The 23,618-nt window shown below is 39.1% G+C and overlaps 2 protein-coding genes across 3 annotated transcripts in view; one reads left to right on the top strand and one right to left on the bottom strand.

Moving 5' to 3' along the window:
- Positions 1–8,076, top strand: part of USH2A (usherin) — a 969,245-nt gene extending 961,169 nt beyond the window's left edge. Inside the window, exons 70-71 of the mRNA XM_055419911.2 lie at positions 6,355–6,576; positions 7,987–8,076. Coding sequence (XP_055275886.2) covers positions 6,355–6,576; positions 7,987–8,076 — 312 coding nt within the window. The remainder of the gene's footprint in view (positions 1–6,354; positions 6,577–7,986) is intronic.
- A 2,297-nt stretch (positions 8,077–10,373) lies between these two features.
- Positions 10,374–23,618, bottom strand: part of KCTD3 (potassium channel tetramerization domain containing 3) — an 83,485-nt gene continuing 70,240 nt past the window's right edge. Inside the window, exons 14-18 of one of the 2 annotated variants that reach the window (XM_055419913.2) lie at positions 21,773–21,928; positions 19,981–20,077; positions 16,934–17,118; positions 16,716–16,848; positions 10,374–15,971 (exon numbers count right to left, since the gene is read on the bottom strand). In XM_055419913.2, the coding sequence (XP_055275888.1) occupies positions 15,410–15,971; positions 16,716–16,848; positions 16,934–17,118; positions 19,981–20,077; positions 21,773–21,928 (1,133 nt within the window). In that variant the 3' untranslated portion in view covers positions 10,374–15,409. Of the gene's footprint in view, positions 15,972–16,715; positions 16,855–16,933; positions 17,119–19,980; positions 20,078–21,772; positions 21,929–23,618 lie in introns of both variants that reach the window. The other variant, XM_055419912.2, reaches the window with a different exon arrangement.

The following is a 23,618-nucleotide window of genomic DNA, read 5'->3' on the forward strand; positions in this document are numbered from 1 at the left end:
GACAGGGCTATCTGTTGTCACCCTTTTTAATTTATACACTGAGCACATCATGAGAAATGCAGGGCTGGATGAGTTACAAGCTGGAATCACGATACGTGGGAGAAACATTAACAACCTCAGATGATACCACTCTAATGACAGAAAGCAAAGAACTAAAGAACCTCTTGATGAGGGTGAAGGAGGGGATTGAAAAAGCTGACTTAAAAATAAATATTAAAAAAAACTAAGATCATGACATCCAATCCCATTACTTCTTGGCAAATAGAAGGGAAAAAGGTGGAAGCAGTGATGTATTTCCTCTTCTTAGGCTCTAAAATCACTGAAGATGGTGACTGCAGCCATGAAATCAGATGATTGCTTCTTAGCAAGAAAGTTATGGCAAACCTAGACAGTGTGTTGAAAAACAGAGCCATCACTCTGCGACAAAGGTCTGTATAGTCAAGACTGTGGTCTTCCCAATGGTCATGAACAGTTGTGAGAGCTGGACTCTAAAGCGGGCAGAGCGCCAAAGAATTGATGCCTTTGAACTACAGAAGACTGGAGAAGACTCCTGAGAGTACCTTGGAGATCAAACCAGTCAATTTTAAAGGAAATCAACCCTGAATATTCATTAGAAGGACTGATGCTAAAGCTGATATTTTGATCACCTAATGTGAACAGCTAACTCATAGGAAAAGTCCCTGGTGCTGGGAAACACTGAGGACAGAAGAAGAGGGTGTCAGTGAGATGGTTGGATGGCATCACCGATGCAGTGGACATGAACTTGTGCAAACTTCAGGAGATGGTGAGGGACGGGAATGCCTGGCATGCTACAGTCCATGGGGTCACAGAGTCAGCTACGGCTGGGTGACTGAAAAACAACAGTACATACATTAATGCTGTTTCAGATTCTTTTCCCAAATACGTTATTATGGAGTATTACATTGAGTTCCTTGTGCTATATATTAGGTCCTTGTTGATTATCTGTTTTATATACAATAGTGTATATATGTTAACATAACTTTCTAATTTATTCCTACCCATAACTTTCCGCTTTGTAACCATAAGTCTGTTTTATTTTCTAAGTCTGTTTCTGTTTTTTAAGTTCATTTGTATCATGTTTAGATTTCACATATAAGTGGTATCATATGACATTTGCCTTTGTCTGTTGGGCTTACTTCCCTTAGTATAATGATTTCTAGGTCCATCCATGTTCCTTAAATGGCATTGTTTCTGTCTTTAATGGCTGAGTAATATTCCATTATGTATATATACCACATCTATTGATGGACATTCAGATTGCTTCCATGTCCTTGCTGTTGTAAATAGTGCTGCAATGAACACCGGTCTGCATTTACTTTTTCCTAGTATGGTTTTCTCTAATGTATGCCCAGGTGTGTGAATGCTGGATCATATGGTAGTTCTAGTTTCTTACGGAACCTCCATCCTGTTCTCCATAGTGGCTGTGCCAATTTGCATTCCCACCAACAGGGGTAGGAGAGTTCCCCTTTCTCCACAACCTCTCAAGCATTTACTATTCACAGACTTTTTGATGATGGCCATTCTGACAGCTGCGAGGTGATACTTCATTGTAGTTTTTATTTGCATTTGTCTAATAATTAGTGATATTGAGCATCTCTTCACCTGCTGTTTTTGTTTTTTTTTTGGTCACCTGGATGGCTCCTGTAGAGACATGTCTCTTTGGATATTCTGCCCATATTTTGATTGTGTTTTATTTTTTTATTGAGCTGTTTGTACCCTTTGGTACATCCCTTTCTGGTCACATGGTTTGCAATTTTTTTTTTCCCATTCTGTGGTTTGTCTATTTCAGTGGTTTCCTTTGCTGTGCAAAACTTTTTAATTACACTTCATTTGTTTGTTTTTATTTACCATACTCTAGGAGGTATATGTGAAAATATCTTGCTGTATACATGAAAAGATTCTTGCTTATCTCAAAGCATGTTCTGCCTATACTTCCCACCAAGAGTTTTATAGTGTCTGGATTTACATTTAGGTCTTTAATCCATTTTGAGTTATTTTCATGTATGGTCTTAGAAATTGTCCTAATTTCCTTCTTTTACTTGTAGCTGCCCATTTTTTCCTACCACCACTTATTGAAGAAACCATCTTTTCTCATTGGTGTATTCTTGCCTCTCTTCATAGACAGGAGATGATAGGAGCATGGGTTTATTTATAGGCTGTATCCTGTACCATCGATCCATATTTCTATTTTTGTGTCACAACTGTACAGTTTTGATTACTGTAGTTTTGCAGTATAAAGTCAGGGACCCTGATTCCTCCAGCTCCATTTTTCTTTCTCAAGATGCTTTGGCTATTCAGGACCTTTTGTGTTTCTATATAAATTCTAAAATTTTTTGTTCTAGTTCTTTGAAAAATGCCATTGGTAGTTTGATAGGGATTGCGTTACATCTGTAGACTGCTTTGGGTTGTACAGTCATTTTCACAACATTGATTCTTCTAAGCCAAGGATATGCTGTATCTCTCCATCCATTTGTGTCATCTTTCTTTCATCAGTATCTTATACTTTTCCGAGTGCAGGTCCATTGCTTCCTTAGGTTTATTCCTGGGTATTTTATTCTTTTTGATGCAGTGGTAAATGGGACTGTTTCCTGAATTTCTCTCTCCAGTCTGTTAGTGTATAGGGATGCAAGAGATGTCTCTATATGAATTTTGTATCCTGCAACTTTATCAAATTCATTGATAGGTTCTAAAAGTTTCCTGGTGGCACCTTTGGAGTTTTCTATGTAGAATATGATGTCATTTGCAAACAGGGACAGTTTTGCCTCTTTTCCAGTTTGGATTCTCTGCATTCTCCTTCTGATTGCTCTGACTAGGACTTTCAAAAATATGGTCAATAATAGTGCATGAGATTGGACATCTTTGTCTTTTCCTGATCTTAGAGGAAATGCTTTCAGCTTTTCACCATTGAGCATGATGTTTGCTATGGATTGGTGATATATGGCCCTATTATGTTGAGACTGGTTCCCTCTGTGCCCACTTTCTAGTTTTTTTAATCATAAATGGATGATAACTTTTATCAAATGATGTTTCTGTATCTTTTAACATGATCATGTGGTGTTTGCCTTTTCTGATGTGGTGTATTATCTTGACTGATTTACATATGTTGAATCATCCTGTGACCCTAGCATGAATCCAAGTTGTTCATGACGTTTGATCTTTTGTATGTATTGTTGGACTGTTTGCTAATATTTTGTTGAGAATTTCTGCATCTATATTCACCAATGATATTGGGTCAGTAATTTTCTTTTTGGTGGTGTCTTTGTATGGTTTTGGTATCAGGGTGATGGTGGTTTAATTGAATGTCTCTGGGAGTGTTCCCTTCTCTTCAGTCTTTTGGAAGAATTAGAGAAGGATCAGAGTTTACAATTTTTCTTTGTATGTTTGGTAGAATTTGCCTGTGAAGCCATTTGTAAGGAGTATCTTTTATTACTTATTCTATTATTTTTGTTTTCATCACCCTAAGAGGTGGGTCAGAAAAGATCTTCCTGTCCTTTATGCCAGCAAGTGTTTTTTCCTATGTTTTCCTTCATAGTGTCTGGTCTTACATTTAGGTCTTTAATCCATTTGAGTTTATTTTAGGGTATGGTCTTACGAGAGTGTTCTAATTTCATCCTTTTACTTAAAGCTGTCCAGTTTTCCCAGCACCACTTATTGAAGAAACTCTTTTCTCCACTGTATATTCTTGCCTCCTTTGCCATAGACTAGGTGACCACAGGTGCCTGGGTGTTATTTCTGAACTTTCTATGCTGTTCCATTGATCTGTATTTGTTTTTGTTTAGTACCATACTCTTGATTACTGTAGTTCTGTAGTATAGTCTGAAGTCAGGGAGTCTTATTCCTCCAGCTTCATTTTTCTTTCTCAGGATTGCTTTGACTATTCAGCATCTTTTGTGTTTCCTTACAAACTGTAAACATTTTTGTTCTTTTTTTTTGTAATTAATTTATTTTTTATTGGAGGCAAATTATTTTACAATATTATATTGGTTGGTTTTGCCATACATTGACATGAATTCGCCCCGGGTTTACATAAGTTCCCCCTCCTGAACCCCCCTCCCACCTCCCTCCTCCCTTTATCCTCCCTCTGAGTCATCCCCGCATGCCAGCCCCAAGCATCCTATAACATGCATTGACCCTGAACTAGTGATTCATTTCACATATGACAACATACGTGTTTCAATGCCATTCTCCCAAATCATCCCACCCTCACCCTCTCCCACAGAGTCCCAAAGACTGATCTATACATCTGTGTCTCTTTTGCTGTCTCGTATACAGGGTTATCATTTCCATCTTTCTAAATTCCATATATATGCGTTAGTATGCTGTATTGGTGTTTGAAGTAAGCCAGAAAGAAAAACACCAATACAACATTTTTGTTCTAATCCTGCCTTCACACTCTTAGTGGGCCTCTTCTTTGCTCTGTATTGTAGCTGCATGTCGAGGGTAGGGCCTGCTCCTGAGTTGCTGGAGTAGAAGCCCTCGGTTCCATTTCTGAGCTTCAGTGAGAGGTAGACAGAACTGGAAAGCTCCTGCTGGGAGAGGTGCTTTGGCTGGGGTATTCCCTCCCTGGAACTGTCTACTATGGGGTGCATCCTGTGGTATCACCTGTACAGGTTCATAGAATGAACTGTTGGCAATACCCTAGGCACCACCTCCACTGGGAATGCAGTCATTTGGCCCTCAGGTGCTGTGGTTACAAGGCCATCAGCACAGATCCTTAGGTGCCAACACTCTGAAGTCGGGTGCCAGGACTGCAGTGGTCACATACCTGGAGCCACCATGGGAGCTGTGGAAGCCCCCAGCCCCACATCTGCGTGTACATGCCACAAAGCCCATAGCTGCTGAGGCCAGACTGGTGCCAGGCATGGAAACACCTACTGTCCTGCTCCCAGAGCCCTTAGAGGCAGCTTGATGCAAGAGGCTATTATGGTACGTGGTGCCTACCCCTTCACATGCCCTTTAGCAATGGTACTTTACTGCTGTGGTGGGCCCAGGCTTTTTCTGCAATCACACTTTAGCCCCTTCAGGCTGTCTCCGTGTAGCCAACCTGTGCTCTCCCTGGGCCCGTCCTGAACCCTGAGTTTCAGTACCCAGCCCCTGCGTGTGCAGGCAGGTGTGCATCTTGGGCTGCGTACTGCAGCAGGATAGCACCAATCCTCTTTGCTGGTCTCTCTGTCTTCTGCCTGCTCCCACCACAGCCAGAGCACCAGATAGTACACTCTCTTCCGAGTCTCTAAAGCTCGCTTTTTGTCCAGACTGACCTCCTGGCCAGTGAAGGGGCTTCCCAGGGCACAGGAACAGTTTTCTCTTCCACGGCTCCTTCCCCGGGGCCAGGTCCCATCCAGATTCCTTTTCCCTTGATTATATGGAGTTCTTTCTTGCACTTCTGGGTGTCTGGTATCTACTGCCATCATTCAGTAAGGTATCACGTGAGAATTCATCCACGTGTAGATGTATTTCTGATGCATTTGTGGGAGGAGGTGAGACCCAAAGTCCTTTTTATTCCCCCATCTTGATTCTTCCCTCCACAGAATTTGTTTTTAAATGTTCCACAGACTGATACTCCACTTTTGTTTTCAGTTTGACTCTGTGGCTGATGTATCTGATGTGTCAAGCAATGTTACCCTAAAAAGTTACACTATGCACTTTGAGGTACCTCTGTGTGCTACATAAATGCATGATCTCTGCATGGTGTGTCAACTGCATGATGATAAGCCGCTGGTTAAATCAGCTCAATCAGAACCCTCAGATGTTTAGAGCAGCTACATTTCTTAATGGCACATTCTAGAACCTAATCCTAGAATGCTTTTCTTTCTGATGTGTTCTGGGTCCTCTTTATTTTGGAGGCTTTGCAACATGGGGGACAAGGTGGGATGAGAAAAGAGAGAGGGAGGAGTCAAGTTGTGTACACAAATCCAGGAATTTTAAAGTGAAATACAACTGCTCACTTAGAGAGAATACCACTCTTTCCCCTGGGGAAGGGCAGTTGTCGAGGAGGCTCTGTGCTGACAGCCATGAAGAGCTTACCTTGGTACCCCTCACCCCCACTCTACTGCTTTGCTATGCAGCAGCCCTGTCCACAGGGAAACACAGCCAGTGCCCCAGCCAGTACATGAGCTCTTGGAGGCACCAAGGACACCAGCTATCTAATGAGACCATTAGCTTATTATCTCACTTTACCAGGAAGTTATGAGCTACAGTATTCCTGATGTACTCAATTTTGCAGGATACGGGGACAGTGTTACCTTTATTGACAACGTGTGACACGTGATTTTCTATCTTGCTTAAAGCCCATTTTCTTTAGACCTTAGTCACCAAAAGCAACTTTCTCTTCAGGGCTTAGCTGATACCAAAATCCCCCGGTCTGGGACACCTGTGAGCATTAGGAGCAACCGAAGCCTGTCTGTTCTGCGCATTCCAAGTCAGAGGCACGGCAGTCAGACCTATTCCCAAGGCTCTCTCCACCGGAGTGTCAGCCAACTCATGGACATTCAAGACAAGAAGGTCTTGATAGACGACTCACTGTGGGAAACCATCATGGGCCATGACAGTGGACTGGTGAGTCATTTTCTAATCTGGAGACTTTGTTAAACACAAGTATGTTGATAAACAAGGTGGCATGGTTTCCTGTATCCCGCAGAACGATCATCGCCAGAACACTCACTTCATCTCTCTGACCACTTACCCAATTATTTTGTAATGACATGTTTACCTGCCTGAGTAGTGGGGTAGAAACTTATTCTTTTGGCACACAATAGAGGCTCAAAAAATACATTCATGTGTAAGTGAAGAGATGAACAGGTTCTACTTCATTAACTTGGGCAGGAAATGACTGAAAACACTGGAACATGCCTAAATGAGGCATAAAGTACAAGCTCCTATTTTACTAAAGGAAAAAAAAGATATATATTTTCCTTCTGGCTTATGGTTAGAGGAGAAACAGAGTCTCTCAATAGGATCTACAGTTTCTTTTAAAAAAACTCAGAAAATCATGATAAATGTAAGAGTGTTGGTATGTATGAACCTCCCTTTTCATAATTTCAGCCCAGGGGATACAAAAAGTTAACCTCATCATTATCTAATACTTGATTGAGTCCCTAGCTCTGGTTCTACATTTGAACTCTCACTCACCTCTCTCTCCCCCTAATTCTCACTTTTCCTTCACTGAAAAGTTGATGATTTTCATAAAGATTTTCTTAACTAATGGCAAGAAATAAACTTTCATGGCTCCAGATTTCAATCACACACACACACACACAATATAAAATTGACAGTCCTTCTGGTTTGTTAGAATGATGCTATATAATAAGGACTTTAAAATCATGGGCCTGTTTGAAGTTGTGATGACTACTGAGTTCTATGAGTCCATTTCAGATGTGGCGTTTCTATGCCAGGAATAATTATATTAGGTTGAAACAAAGAATTGTTATTTGGCATACAAAATGGCAATTTCATATAATTCAATATATTACATTGAGAGCTAGATGCATGTGTGTTCTTACCCACGGACATACATCTAATAGCAATTTTTGGGGGGGAAAAAAAAAAAGCACTGATTACAGCGCCCCCATTCTTCACTATTGTACTATGCTGACATTTTTTGCTTACTTTTGACCATACTAGTAATAGACAGAATGCAAAGCAATTCAGTGAAAGCTTTTTAAGATATCCATATGTGGCAAATTATCTGTTTTCCCTATAACATTATAATCAGTATTCCTGGGCCCTATTCAATAATTTAAAAAAATACAGTAAGAAGATCAGACACAATGAAGCACAACAGCTTGCATTCTGGCTCTTCTGCTTAAATTCTGAACTGAAGCATGTGAAACCTCACCACTTTCGGATAAGAAAACTGAGGCTTACACTGTGCCATGTCTTAACCTTTTAATGCTCAAAAGATACACATTTTTTTTTAACACTGTTGTCAGCAAATATCCTAACCAGTGGTGATTGGTGTCTTTTCAGTATGTGGATGAAGAGGACCTGATGAATGCCATCAAGGGTTTCAGCTCTGTGACTAAGGAACATACCACATTCACCGACACCCACCTGTGAAGGATGGAAACCTATAAGACATAAGTTGGATGCAGGCCCCACACCCCATCCCCACTGGGTTATCAGATATCATAAGTGCTAAAAAGCTTTCCTTGTTATGCTATAATCCTTTAAAGATGAATGTTTTTGAAATTATTTCTTCCTAATAGAGGTCTAAGTTGTTTTTCTGGCAGTCTAAAATGAGGGGTTTCTGAAATTTTATGTCCATGTGAAAATGCTTATTTTGCTCTCCTTATTTTGAGGACGCTAAGCATGTAACTGTCACTTGGCTATGTTTGGCAGTGACACTGCTGTTTAAATGAATAATCAGTGGTGACTTCAGGTTGGCCCACAGTTGCTACAGGTAAGTTACTAATTTAAAAGCTAAGGGGTTCTTCTGAAAGGATGTCACTGCTGCTGATTTGAGCAGCAGAGCACTTGCTTCTGCTCTCAGCCCCGTGTTCATGGAAGTTGAAACAAACCTGTGAGGAACAATTCTAGTAACAGCTGCAAAATAAAATCCCAATGTCGGATCAAACCGAAACACTCAGAGAAAAACAAATTCTGCATTGAGGCTACAGATTTGACTCTGTGCATTTCTATTTGATTATGATGTTTAGGGATAAGTATTTACCAAACCACACAAAGTTATAAATATCTGTTCTTACATGTATGAATCTTCTAAAAATCTAAGGAACAAGCAGCTAACTTATATATTTCAAAGAGAAAAATGAACTGTTTTGTTATTTTACATAGTTTTGAAACTCCAGTCATTACTTTTTATAGAATTCTGTCAATTCACTGAATACCCAGGAATACCTTCAACTTGGCACAGTCTATATGGAAACTACTGTTTTATTTGCATTTTTAACTAGCCTACTGGAATTAAAGAAAAAAAAATTATGTTCCTTCCAGCTTTGAAAACTTTTAAAGTAACACATATATAAGAATATACATGTTTCATATATCTGTCCTATATTCCTTCATTTCAGAGAACTACTAGAATCATTAAGAGCAGAAGTTGGCACTTTAACTGTTAAAGTGACTCATGACCAATTTCCATGAGTCAAAAAAGTTTTTGTTATTTGCTCTATTTGGATTAGAAAGTTATTGGTAAGTCCTACCTCAAGAAACACTTTCCTCCCCAAGTAAATATAAAATGAAAGGTATTTAAGTTTATTCTTCACAGAAAACAATGTAAGAAAACCTCTTCTTCATTCTTAAAGGTCTTATTTTTGAGTCTGTATGTTTCAAACACAATTGTTGGACATATTTTGAGAATTACATTCAGAGATAAGTAGATTTCCCCAAAGCTGAGCTGGCAAAACTTGGGAGCACAAGGAATAACTTTGCTTATTCTGCCTGAAAATGAGGAATCGCACTAACTGTCCAGCAGTCAAAGAAAGACCATGGACTCTGAGGACACTGAGACTTTATCCAGATTTGCAGAAGAGCAGCTCCTCAGAATGACCGACTCCTGGACAAGCCTTGCCAACGTAAGTGTCAAAAGCGTAGACCAGTGTTAAGCCCAAGTTCTGGCCCTGGTTAGAACTGCTACAAACGTATCCATGAATTCATTAGCTGACTCTTTCACATTTTGATCCCCTGGCTCACAGTGGACAGAAGCCTGGATGGCTTCCACCCACACCACCCCCGCAATACTCTGAACATGACTTGTATCGATTTCGGAGAAGCACAGGTCGTTGTCTTCCTGCTTTAGGTGGTACTTATGTGCCAAGCCTCCATTCAACAGTCAGACTCAGCCCTCGATATTCTGATTCAGCTGGTCTGGGGTGGCGGTGAGGTGTCAGTACCTTTAAAAGCCTCCAGATCTTCCTAATGTGGAGAACCAGTTCTGTAAAGAACCTGAGAGAATACATGCTGTGCACTGGGACTGCAGTCCTTGCCCACCTCTCCTTTAGAGACGACACCAGATAGCGCTCTGTAAACCTCCCGACTCTGGTCCCATCACATACTCAGCTTCAATTTTAAGATCTGCCTTGTTGTGTCTAATAGTAACTGATGCGAGCGCACAGCTTGTATAAGCTTCTATAAGCTCAACTAAGAACTGTACTTATCGATGATCTATTGTCATTTCTACCTGAATGTGAAATCTGTATTGGTACCTTATGCTGATCTAAAAAGCATGTTGGCATCAATATAATTCAACCTGAACAACCTGTAAATAAAACACAGTCCAGGTGGAATAATTCAGTGAGTAGGAACTTAATTATATCACACATGAATAGTAGTTTATTTCCAATGCACAGATATCATGTAAATTAATTGAAAGGTGGTTTGCTTAATAAATATTTAACTGTGAACCAAGTTTGATTTAATATATTTATGAAAAAATTGTCTTAACAGCTCTGGGTTGTATTTACAGTTTACACATAAAGGTGAGCCCATTTAAGAAAACAGGATATTCTGAATAATCGATATACATTAGAATCAATGTAACACATTTTGTAAGACATGAGTCCCAACCGCCAGATACATATTTAGCAGACAACCTCAGGTGGCTCTGATATGTAAGCCTGGATGAGAAAGCCAGGAAAAGACCACAGGCTGAAGAGATATACATGAGTTCATGAGGTGGCTCAGTAGCTAAGGAGCCTTGTGGAGAAGCTATTGATCCTCAGAGGGCCTTGGTAATCTCATCTTGAACGAGGATAACAATACTTATCCAGCTGATATGAAAATACTTATTACTGGGAAAACCTGACACCATGAGAATTATAATTCTGTTGTTTTTCACCTGTCACACAAAGTATATACATAGATTCATTTTTTTCCTCCACGTTTGTGTGTTTTGCAGTTTTTTTCTTGTAGCAGGTTTCTAATCTCATAGCATTGAGGCTGGGAAAGATACTTGATTACAATTTCAATTTTCTTAAATTTACCGAGGCTTGATTTGTGATCCAAGATGTGATCTATCATGGAGAATGTTCTGTGTGCACTTGAGAAGAAAGTGTATTCTCCAGCTTTCAGATGGAATGTCCTATAAAAATTAAGCCTACCTAAGCTGTGTCATTTAAGGCCTGTTTCCTTACTAATTTTCTGTCTGCATGGATGATCTGCCCATTTAGGTAAGTGGGGTATTCAAGTTCCCCCAGTATTATTGTGTTACTGTCCATTTCTCCTTTTATGTCTTAATATTTGCTCTGTATTTTGAAGTCTGCCTTTACCAGTAAGCATTCCCATTGGTAATTTTGTTTCTAGTGTTTTGGGCTATTCCACTTCCTTTGGCTTTTGCTGTAAAGCTGGTTTGATGGTACTGAAGTCTTAGCTCTTGCTTGTGTATAAAGCACACCAGGCCTCCCTGTCCATCACCAACTCCCGGAGTTCACTCAAACCCATGTCCACAGAGTCGGTGATGCCATCCAGCCATCTCATTCTCTGTCGTCCCCTTCTCCTCCTGCCCCCAACCTTTCCCAGCATCAGAGTCTTTTCCAGTGAGTCAACTCATCGCATGAGGTGGCCAAAGTATTGCAGTTTCAGCTTTAGCATCAGTCCTTCCAGTCAGACACGACTGAGCGACTGAACTGAACTGAACTGAAAGCTTTCTATTTCTCTGTCAAATCTGGACAACAGCCTTGCTAGGTAGAGTATTCTTGGTTGTAGGTTTCTCCCTTTCATCACTTTAAATATATCATGCCTTCTGGCTTGCAGAGTTTCTGCTGAAAAATCAGCTGACAGTCTGAGGGGATTCCCATGTATGTTATTTGTTGCTCTTCCCCTTGTTGCTTTTAATATTTTTGTCTTTTTTTGGTCAGTTTGACTACTGTGTGTCTCAGCATGTTCCTCCTTGGGCTTATCCTGTATGGGACGCTCTGTTCAGGTCAGTTCAGTCGCTCAGTCGTGTCTCTTTACGACCCCGACGCTCTGTGCTGGGTGACTGTTTCCTTTCCCATGTTTCAGCTATTACCACTTCAAATATTTTCTCCGACCCTTTCTCTCCCTCTTTTCCCTCTGTGACCCCCCCCTCATAATGCAAATATTGGTGCGTTTAACGTCATCCCAGGGGTCTCCTCCAGTCTTTGTGTCATTTACTCTGTTGATTCCTTCTAGTGTATTTTTCACTTCACTTATTGCTCATCTGTTCGCACTTTAGATCTTCTAGCTCTTCATTGAAACTTTCCTGTGTCTTTGTTCTTTCTCCAGGTTCTTGGGTCCTCTTGACGGTGATTACCCTGCACTCACAGACAGGTTGGCTGTCTCCACTTCACTTAGCTGTTCTATGGGGGTTTTATCTTGTTCCGTTGTCTGAGACATACTCCTCTGCTGTCTCATTGTTTACATTTCTGTCTGTATTTTTATGTGTGTAATAGCTTAGTTATGCTTCTCCATCTTACAGAAGGGGCACTCTGTAGGGGATGTCCTTTGTGTCCCAGCAGAGGGTCAGGGACCAGTTGGTCCCAGCGTAGACTCTGATCTGTGTTATAAACTCAATTCTGCAGAACCATACTTTCCTTGCTTCTGGCGTCTGCTCCCTGGCGGGTGAGGCTAGTCTAAGGGCTCTGTGTAGGTTTTCTGGGTGGGAGGGGCTCGTGCCTCCTCACTGGTGTGTGCAGCAGGGTCTTGGCCCTTTGGTGGGCCAAGCTGTGTCAAGGGATGTGTCTAGAAGCGGCTGAGAGTTAATAAGTCTAGGCAGCCTGTCTGCTGATGGACAGGGCCATTTCCCACCCTGCTGGTTGTCTGGCCTGAGGATTCCAGCATTGGAGGTTACAGGCTGTTGGGTGGGGGCTCAGTGCCAAGGACTCAAAATGTCTGACTCCACCCAGCGTTCACATAGGTCCCCACTGTATCAGCCACCAGCTTTTATGATGCCAGAGAGCCACAGCCGCCCCCACCTCCCAAGGAGACCCTCCAAGACCGGGAAGTAGGTCTGGCCCAGGTTTGTGTGGAGTCTCAGCTTTCGCCCTGAGCACCTGTGTGTGTCCTCCGAGGGTGGAGGCTGTATCCCCCATCCTGGGGGGCTCCTGCAGTTAAGCCCTGCTGGCCTGCAAACCCCAATGCTCTAGAGGCTCCTCCTCCCAAACACTAACTTCTGCACTGGGGAGCCTGACATGGGCTCAGCTTCTACTCCTGTGGGAGAAGTTCTATGATTTAATTATTCTCCAGTTTGTGGGTTGCCCAGCTGGGTGGTATGCGATATGATTACACCATGAGTGCACCTGTCCTTTCGCCTCTTGATTTCATCTTCATGTCTCTGGATGTAGACTTTTTTTTTGGTGTGCTCAAGAGAGGAGACTGAGCTCAAGTCCTGCTTCACCACCTTGGCTGAAAAATCTCTGTTCATGGTTCTGGAGGCTGTAAGTCTGGCATCAGGGTACCACTGAGATTGGTTTCTGGTGAGAGCTCCTTGTAGATGGCCATCTTCTCTCATGTGGCCTTTTTTCTGAAATCTTATCCTTACAACAATGGACAGTGTTCCTGTTCTCCTAAGAAGTGAGAGAAGTTCACACGGTGCAGGTGGTTTTGGAGGTTTTCCCCCTTTTTGGTCTCAAAACCCTAATAAGGTAACTATCCCTGCTATGCCGAAGATTTTTCATTATAATCCCTGAAGTTTACAAAGTTAAGTGCCAGAATAGACTCAAATTTCTGCAGTACTATCAAGGTCCAAGCTCTTTTTACGGGAAAGAAAAACAATCTGACTGTAATGCAAATACTTATAGAATAACTACAGTGAGTTGCCACTGCAGTTTTTTTTTTTCCAGAATTACACTAAAATCCCATAAAGAGCCCTTTTACTCTTGGAAAAGACTGGGTAAATATTTAATTTTTAGTTTTCTTACTTGCCAACCCAACTTTTTACATGAGTATAATAATGAGAAAAAAGGTTTAAGAGACAGATACAATCCTTGATAATACTGAAATTATGCTTTTTTGTCACCTTTTCCCTGACAATACACATTAGTTTCCATACATATAAGATCCTCCCTCTTCCCTTTATTACAGGAGGAAGGTTTCATGAACAAAACCTAAGTACACTTTAAACAGGATTAGTGACTTGAAGTCGCTCAGTCGTGTCCGACTCTTTGCGACCCCATGGACTGTAGCCTACCAGGCTCCTCCATCCGTGGGAATTCTCCAGGCAAGAGTAGTGGAGTGGGTTGCCATTCCCTTCTCCAGGAGATCTTCCCAACCCAGGGATCGAACCCGGGTCTCCCGCGTTGCAGGCAGATGCTTGACCATCTGAGCCACAAGGGAAGCTCTTAAACAGGATTACCATTTCTTAAATAACTGAAAACACCTAGTCTTAATCATTTTTATTTGCCTTACTTGATAAATAAGTACAAGAGAATGTCTATGAAACCACTGGCAATGTAATAAATTTTAAAGGATTTATTTTGACTTGACCCATTTATATTTCTCAGAATGGGAATATATACATTATTCATCAATAAATGCTTAATGCTTTAAATTTACAATTACTTTACTTGCAGAAATTTGGAAATCATTCCAATTAAAGCAAAGTACAAAAGATTTTTTTTGTTCTTATATTTAAAATAAAATTTCTATAGCAGCCAAAACCTTTAACCAAAATTCAGAAGTGCAGTCTCTTAAATTAGAGTGTGGCCATTTTGTTAATTAATCTTCATTATTAACACAAAAAAATATGGTGGCTCCTCACATAAGGCAAACTAGTAACTGATAGTTTTCCTTTCTGGGCACCCAAAACTGTCTTTATTTCATCTGTTCAAACAGTTGCTCTGACATTTAATATTGGTAATGCTTGCTAAGACTTAACTCCAACAATGAGAATCAGAAAATGACCACAATTAAAATTATCCTAAAGGACTTAGTACTACACAGAGCAATCTGGTATTCAATAGTGTTTCTGAATTACATATTTTTTCACAAACATAGCACCTCATTAAATACCTGGTAAACCACTCTGCAGTCACAGTTAGGGTTGGGAGATTAAGTTCCAAAGAGAATTATGGAATTCGTTTAACATAACATTGCAAGACAAAGCTCAGGCAAAATCAGCATAAGGAATACAGTCTGTTGATTCTCACACTATAAGGGGATGGTCATCTATAATGGGCACCATCTTATTGAGACATGGTTTTAATACTATGCTTCCAAAATCCAGAGTAGATAAACATGGAAATGGACTCCTTCTTTACAAATGATCTATTAAATGTGCCTGTAAAACTAAAAAAATTTTCCAAAAGATCAGATGAGATATGGTTATTTTATCTCCTTAACCCAGGTAATTCTGTCAGAAAGATACTAAATGAAGTCCAATCTTAATTTGTAAAGTTTTGGTGTAAAAGCTAATTGAAATCCAGTAGAGTTTAACTCTCTTCTGAATAATGAAACTACTACTCACATTGCTGAGTTGTCACAAGCTGTACTCTTGACCTGAAGAATCACTTTTTTTGTGCCGAGGAGAGGGAGCAGTCTTTGTAGGAGACGGGGATGCAGTACCAGGTGAGTCAGTTCCTCCATCAGACGTACTTGGTGAAGATGCCAAGTGAGGGACTTTCTTTCTTCCGAGGAATCCTCCTCCTTCAAATCCTCCTTTCTTCCGTGACTCCACTTTATTTTCATTTTCATCTTCTGATGACCTTTTCTTGGATTCCAGAAAACCTTCGGCTAGTCTATGAACTTCCACTACACTATCTGATTCTCTCAAGCTTTTAACTTCTGTTCCAGGAGACTTCCTCTCAGACACATTACATTCCCCTGCTGCCCTCTTAACTTCAGCTTGTACTGGACCCGAGTTACCATTTTCAGGGACAGCTCTTTCTATGCTTCTGTTCAGGTTAACAGTCTGGAAGTCCCTATAACTGTGAAAGCTCTCAGTCCTCCTCGCTCTTGCTAACAAAGGACTTTCTCTGTAAGGCCTAATGGAACCGTAAGTAGCTGCTTCGTGGATGGCTTCATGGTGCTGGAGCTGAAGACTGAAATACAAAAGTCACATGTCCTCTTGGGGATTTTCAGGGGCACATTTAATTAATTAAACTACCAGTTAAAATGTAAATATATATAAAGAATATTATATTTATACATAAAAATGTATCTTAGCATGCTATATAAAAATATATCTTAAGCATTCTATATACTGTGTGTATAAAATTAACGATGCAAATAATACCATACATATATTCACAATGAAGCTAGATTCCTGAATAGCTGAAAAAAGCTAGGGGGAAAAAAACCTTTAAAATCAATAGGGAACTAATATAGTTTCAGTATATGGTCCTTAGTTCACATTTTGGAATTTTTCAAAAATATGGTTAACTAAAAGCATACATGTCATTGTATTAAAAGTACATACTGTTTAAGATTAGAGGTGTAATCATTTTGGTTAATATGTCCCTGAGACAATAGGAACAAAAGTTCCACATAGCATCTTAGGGGACACGTGCTTTTTCTAATTTCCTTTGAATGAATTCTTGATCACGTTAACAGACATCTGAATTGGTAGCAATTAACAAATAAGTCAAAGGGCGAAAGATGTTTTTCTATGAAAGGAAGGAAACATGCATGTAGATGAGAAATTTAGTAAAAATTTTTTTTAAAAAATTGAATAGTGAAAGTATGAGTTTAAAATGTACTTTGAAAAATTTGGCTTTAAAAGGTTATGTGATTACAATATTTCAGCCAATTTTCCAAAAAGCAATCAATTCAGTGCATGAACCTACCTAGAATTTGATTCACGAAGACGGCTATGCTGAACCACAGAAGTTGCTGGGCTGATATTAGGAGTAGCGCAGCGAGACGTGCTCAGGTCACACTGATCCAGTAATTTGAGTAGTTCTTCTTCAGTTGGACCACCTACATCTTAGGAAAACATACATCACTGTAATCATTTGCATCAAAAGCCTACCCTGTGACGAACACTATTCCTTAAGGAACCTACCCTTATCCTCACTTTTGTTGACCATATCCATGGCAGTGGTCAGATCCCACATCTGAATGCTGCCGTTTGTGTGGCCCGTGAACAAGTACCGCCTTGGCCTTGAGCCCATCCTGCTGGAACCCTCACATTCTCTTACTGTAAATGAGGATATTGTAGTACAGTCAACAGCTTGGATTTCGCAGATTCTGCAAAACATATTGCGCAGTTGTTAACTATGGAGAACAAATCACATTTTACAATTCAGACTTTTGAAATTAATTGCCTCTTTGCAAAGTTATAGTCAAATATTCCACATATATAAAACATATTTAAAGGGATCAAAGAAACTAAAATTCAAGCCTTGTTTCTTTGAACCTAGAGAAAAGGCTCTTATAAAACAATGTTATTAAGTAACTGAAATAAGACAAATAAATCAATCTTAAAAGAAAATTTAAAACAGCCTTGATGGGAATTAAGCAATTATTCAAAAGGAAGTTACTAAACTAAAAAGGCATAAAGAAACAAAGCAAGCAGGCATGATACTAGAAAAAAAATCTTGAAATCATTTAACATTTCTGTGAAAATTTTAAGAACCTAAAACCAGAAATGTACAGCTCTATGGAGATGTCTAAACAGTATCCTCCAATAGATTAATATTGTTAGTTATTAAAATGCTTTGAAGTTATTTTCATTGATTTTTTTCATAAAAGATAAACAGTAATCCACATGTGATAAATGAGAAGACCAATAAATAATGTCAGTAAATGATGTGCCAAAGTCATAGAAAGGTTAACAAAATTGTACTTGATTGAAATATTTATCCCAGCCCACTTTAAGAAAAGGAAAAACTTTAGATTAAGAACAATTAATGCCAGGCAAATGCAAGGTCAAAACATGAAGAGGAAACACAATTCATATTAATAAGAGAGACACAGGCACAGAATATGAAGCTTGGTTGAGCTTCCCAGTAAGCAGGAAAAGGAGAGTGAGGGGGAGAGCTGATTCCTGCCATGCCCACACAGTGACGGAAGCTATCCCAGTCTCATTCCCAACCTCAAGGGAAAAGCTTGTAACACTTTACAACTGAGCGTGAAGTTTGTATAATTACTTTTGCAGACATTATTCATCAGGTTAACAAATGTGCCTTTATTAGGGTTAGGATTTTTTTTTTAAATCAAATGGTTGCTAAACTGTCCAATGTTTTTTCTGTGTTTATCAAGATGATCATTTTTCAATTTTTGTTAATGTGGTGAATTATTTTTCAATATTATGTATGAACTGACAAAATAAAAATCTTGATTCCTGTTTAGAACAACTACAGTCAGCTCTCCATGATGTGGAACCCACACAGAGGGCTGAGTGCACTGTATCATTTTATATATGGGACCTGAGTATGGTGGGATTTTGGTATCTGCCTGCAGAGGGAGGTATTGGACACAGAGGGCCCACTGTCAATAAAATTAAGAACACAGGGACAGTCATATGCAGTCAGTGAAATCAGCACACACCTTCACACCATGCACAAAAATAAACTCAAATGGCTTAAAGACTTAATGTAAAATACACGATACCATAAAACTAGAAGAGAACACAGGCCAAACACTGACAAATTGTACAAACATCTAATAAAATGTTTTTTGATGTCAGTTGCCCAAGACAATAGAGATAAAAGCAAACAAACTGGATCTTATCAAACTTATAAGCCTTTGTACAGCAAAAGAAACCATAAACAAAACAGAAACAAAACCTACAGACTGAGAGAAAATATTTACAAGTGATTTGACCCACAAGGGCTTAATTTCCAGAATATACAAACAGCTCATAAAACTCAAAAAAACCAACCCAATCAAAAAGCAGGAATATGTAAATAGACATTTCTCCAAAGACATACAAATGCATAGAACAACAGGCGCATGGAAAGATGCTCATTATTGCTGCTTATTAGAGAAATGCAAATCAAAACTACAATGAGGTACCAGCTCACACAGGTTAGAATCACCATCATTAAAAATATCTACAAATAATAAAATGCTGGAGAGGGTGTGGAGAAACGAGAACCCTCATGCACTGTTGGGAGGAATGTAAACTGGTAAAGCCAGTATGGAGAACAGTATGGAGGTTCCTTAAACTACAACAAGAGTTGCCATAGGATCCAGCAATCCCACTCCTGGGCATATATATCCAGACAAAACTATAATTCAAAAAGATACATGCACCCCTACATCCACAGCCGCACTGTTTACAATAGTCAAGACATGGAAATAACCTAAATATCCAGTGACAGATCGATGGATAAAGAAGATATTGTAGTTATACACAATGAACTATTACTCAGCCTTAAAAAAGAATGACATAATGTCTTTTGCAGCAACAGGGATAAACCTAGAGACTATCATACTAAGAGAAGTCAGAGAAAAACAAATACCACATGATACCACTTATATGTAGAAATCTAAAATATGACACAAATGAACTTATTTATGAAATAGAAACAGACTCGCAGACAAGGAATAGACTTGTGGCTGCCAAGGGAGAGGATGGATGGATTGTTAGTTTGAGCTTAGTAGATGCAAACTGTGTTTATTAGTTGCTCAGTGTTGTCTGACTCTTTACGACCCCATGGACTATAGTCCACCAGGCTCCTCTGCTATGAGATTTTATAGGCAAGAATAGTGGAGCAGGTTGCCACTAAGTACAGGGAACTATATACAAGATCCTGTGACAAACCATAGTGGTAAAGAATATGAAAAAGTTGTGTGTGTGTATGTATAAAACGATCACTTTGCTATAGAATAGAAATAAATACAGTGTAAATAATACAGTGTAAATCAATCGTATTTCAAAAAATAAAAGTTTTAAAAAGTACAGAAAGCCTAAATGTGTGAAAATAAACATATGATGTGGCTCTTTTAATTTTTCCTATAGGATAGAGTCCTTAGAATTGCTTCCTCCTTTAAAAGATTTTACAAGTTCTTCTCCCTGCTCACTTTTAACACTGTCAAATTACTTCCCCTTTTGTAAGACAAACGTTGACATCTGAACATAGAATCTTTTCAGTAAAGTGTTACCTTTTCCCAGTAGATGACAGTCTTACAAACAGTTTATTAGTGATGGGAACAACTTTCTGGATAAACACCTGTTGATCATCTCGCTCTCCAAAAGGTCCTTGATCAGAAAACGGAAAACACTGATATTAGTGTAAGTTGATGTTTTTTTGCAATTTTTTAGATTTCTAATGCCTGGAACAAAAGTACTTAATAAATATGTCAGTGCTACACCTTTCAGTTACACAATGTTATGTGTCAATTATATCTCAATAAGGTTGGGAAAAAAATTTTGTTGTCAAAACTGTAAACTTTCAGTGCCTATCATCACAGTGGGAAGTGGGTTCACAGGGCAACTGTTAAAACTGACAACACTGAGCAGTTCTCGCTCTAAAAATACTAAGATTGGTAGTACAATTCTCATAAGCAGCTTACAGTTTTTAAAAAAGATAACTATTTTGAAATCTTTACTGTGGGTGCATATTCATTTAATAGTTTCATGCCTAAACAATTGTAATGTACTCCTTATATTTCACCAATGCTATAAGTTCTGCCTATACAAGGTGATCTAGAAGGCACATTAATTAATGAACAGGTCCTACAGAACTATTATAAGTATGGTGGATATAATGCATATACATTACAGATTGTTTCAAATGGATCTACTTCCGTGAAGATTCTGTGTGTGTGGGTATATGGTGTGTTACGGTGTATGGAGAAACTGATTTAACGTTATATACCTTTTGCTAAAATCAGAGCCTTTCAGTAGAGACATGCTATACTATTTCCTGACGGAGGCCATCAAAACCACTCTCAGAATCTAAGAACATCAGCCCCTTTCCAGCTTCAAAGTTATTTTCAGGTTAATTATTAGCAACGATGGAAAAAAAATATTTCAAGTTTTAAATGTGTACAGTCATCATGGCTTCTAATTATAAACAAAAGTGGTATCTGGAGATGGTATCACTTAGGAAATGCTAGTAGAGATGAAAAATCTGCTCTCAACTCTTTAACAATTAAAAATAATTCCATAATCGGATCTTCCTGAGCACATGATGGGGTTATGACTTACAATAGTGAAAATACCGTTAAGTCAAAAATGCATTAGTACTAAACATCACAGCTTAGCTTAGCCTACATTAAATGTGCTCAGAACACTTACATTAGCCTACAGCTGGGCAAAGTCATCTAACACAAAGCCTATTTTATGATAAAGTGTTGAATACCCCATATAATTTACTGAATACTGAAAGTGAGAAAGAGAATGGCTGTGTGCATACAGACTGATTCCAAGCGTATCACTTGTTTACTCTTGTGGTCATGGGGCTGCCTGGGAACTTACCAGGCCTGCTGCTGCTGCCCAGCATCACAAGGGAATATGGTACCATACAAGCCTAGCCCGGGAAAAGATCAAACTTCAAAGTACTGGTACCATCATAAAGTCAAATAATATCATCTGTATAATTTTTTGACTGTCAGTTCAGTTCAGTCCAGTCGCTCAGTCGTGTCCGACTCTTTGCAACCCCATGAATCACAGCACGCCAGGCCTCCCTGTCCATCACCAACTCCCGGAGTTCACTCAAACTCATGTCCATCGAGTCGGCGATGCCATCCAGCCATCTCATTCTCTGTCGTCCCCTTCTCCTCCCGCCCCCAGTCGAATTTAGAGAACTTAGAAAAACACACAAAGTTTCTGTTTTAAATAAGCTTAAAAGTGAAAATGAAGAATTTATATTTAGAACTCTCTTTTTTTAGGTTCCTACTACCAACAATACACTTCTCCAGCACTGCCTTCAGAGTACTTGAGAATGCCCACCTATGTCGTTCCCAGAGGAGTAGCTTCCGTGGCTTTCTGTCTCCTCCAGGGACAGGATCTTGAACGAGGCTAAAGGAGTAGAACCCGGCTGAGTAGAGATCATTCCTCTGAATCGTGTTACTGTCCATGTCCGGACATGATTATTATCTGCACAAACTAGGAGAGAAAGAGAACACACAGGAGTTTTTAAATACAGACTGTAAGAGCACCGACACGTCACTTTTATAAATACACTTTAACTTTTTTCACTGTGATCTACAATAAGTAGATCATAGCACATTTTGTGGAGAAGGCACTGGCAAGCCACTCCAGTACTCTTGCCTAGAAAATCCCATGGATGGAGGAGCCTGGTAGGCTGCAGTCCATGGGGTCGCTAAGGGTCGGACACGACTGAGCGAGTTCACTTCCACTTTTCACTTTCACACATTGGAGAAGGAAATGGCAACCCACTCCAGTGTTCTTGCCTGGAGAATCCCAGGGACGGGGGTGCCTGGCGGGCTTCCGTCTGTGGGGTCACACAGAGTCGGACACGACTGAAGTGACTTAGCAGCAGCAGCAGCACATTTTGAGTGACAAAACAACTTACTTATCTTAAAATCATACTTAATTTGTACCTAGCCAACAAAAATGAGATAACTGAATATGGCTTACCTGTTGCAAATATAAGGTATATAAGTTAATCTACGGATCCTTATAAAAGTAGCCTATAGGGTATAGATTTAGAAAAGGTTAAAAAAAAAGTGTATGTAAAAGAGATGTTGAATAGTTTCTGTTCTGTTGCTAAACTACACTGTAGACAAGTTGCCTACTTTATTTTTTCCAACCTTATAAATGGTTTCTGCTTATGTTACTCAAATATTAAATAATCAAGACCAGGAGTTACTGAAAATTTACTGGCACAAATGACATTTGTCCACAAACTTGCTGCTCATTCAGTTACATCACGGAAAATTAAGATTTCAATACTAAAGTTGAGAATTATTTTTATATAAGTGTCTGTATTTAAGAAACATATTCCAATTAATTTATTTTTCCATAGTAATAATATTAAGCAGTTATGTACTGAGGTATATCCAAATAAGTAATCTGTTTCTATTGGTTTTGTCTGAATAGATACCCTATTAAAATACATAAACAATTATTAATGTAAGAACTGAACTTTGGTGGCATGCTTTAATAAAAAAATTTACTAACTTGTCTTTTATTATGAACTCATCAGTACATAATATGAAATTATCCAAAATTTCTTTTATACACACATTTCCTCCTGGATAAGTGTCACAGCTGCACATTTTAAACAGAAGTTTAGAAATTTAATTTTAGCAAAGAGCAATAAGAATAAAAAGTGTACATATAATATAGCAAAATTCTCAATTCTCAGAATACTGGTTTTCTAGTGAAAAAGAAGACATTTAGTTCTAGGCTATTTAATCAACTTCATGGGAAATAATTTCCTGATTTCATTATTAAACTTAAGAGGATTCAGAAAAATAACTGAAATACTTTTAGCTGACTCAAAAATGCAATTATGAAATTTGTTAGTATGAATCATCATCTAACATTTACAACATTGAAACTAAGAGAAACAGAATGTCATTACATATATGTTCATATCCACCAGATGGCAGAGTAACACAGTTGAGTATATACAAAATACCCCAGATTTTTGGCTAAACTGGATATTTTTCTTGACAAATTTCAATTTCAAACCTATACAGATATTTGTTAAAATGCAAACTTCACCAAGTAATTCTTAGACATCACATCCAACACTAACATCATTACCATCACTATTAACTGCTCTTTAGTGCAGCACTGTTATTTAATAACAAAATGGTCTGCTGCT

This window comes from Moschus berezovskii, chromosome 17 (assembly GCF_049115385.1).
Source record: "Moschus berezovskii isolate FMDL1 chromosome 17, NW_MosBer_1.0, whole genome shotgun sequence".
Classification (NCBI taxonomy): domain Eukaryota; kingdom Metazoa; phylum Chordata; class Mammalia; order Artiodactyla; family Moschidae; genus Moschus; species Moschus berezovskii.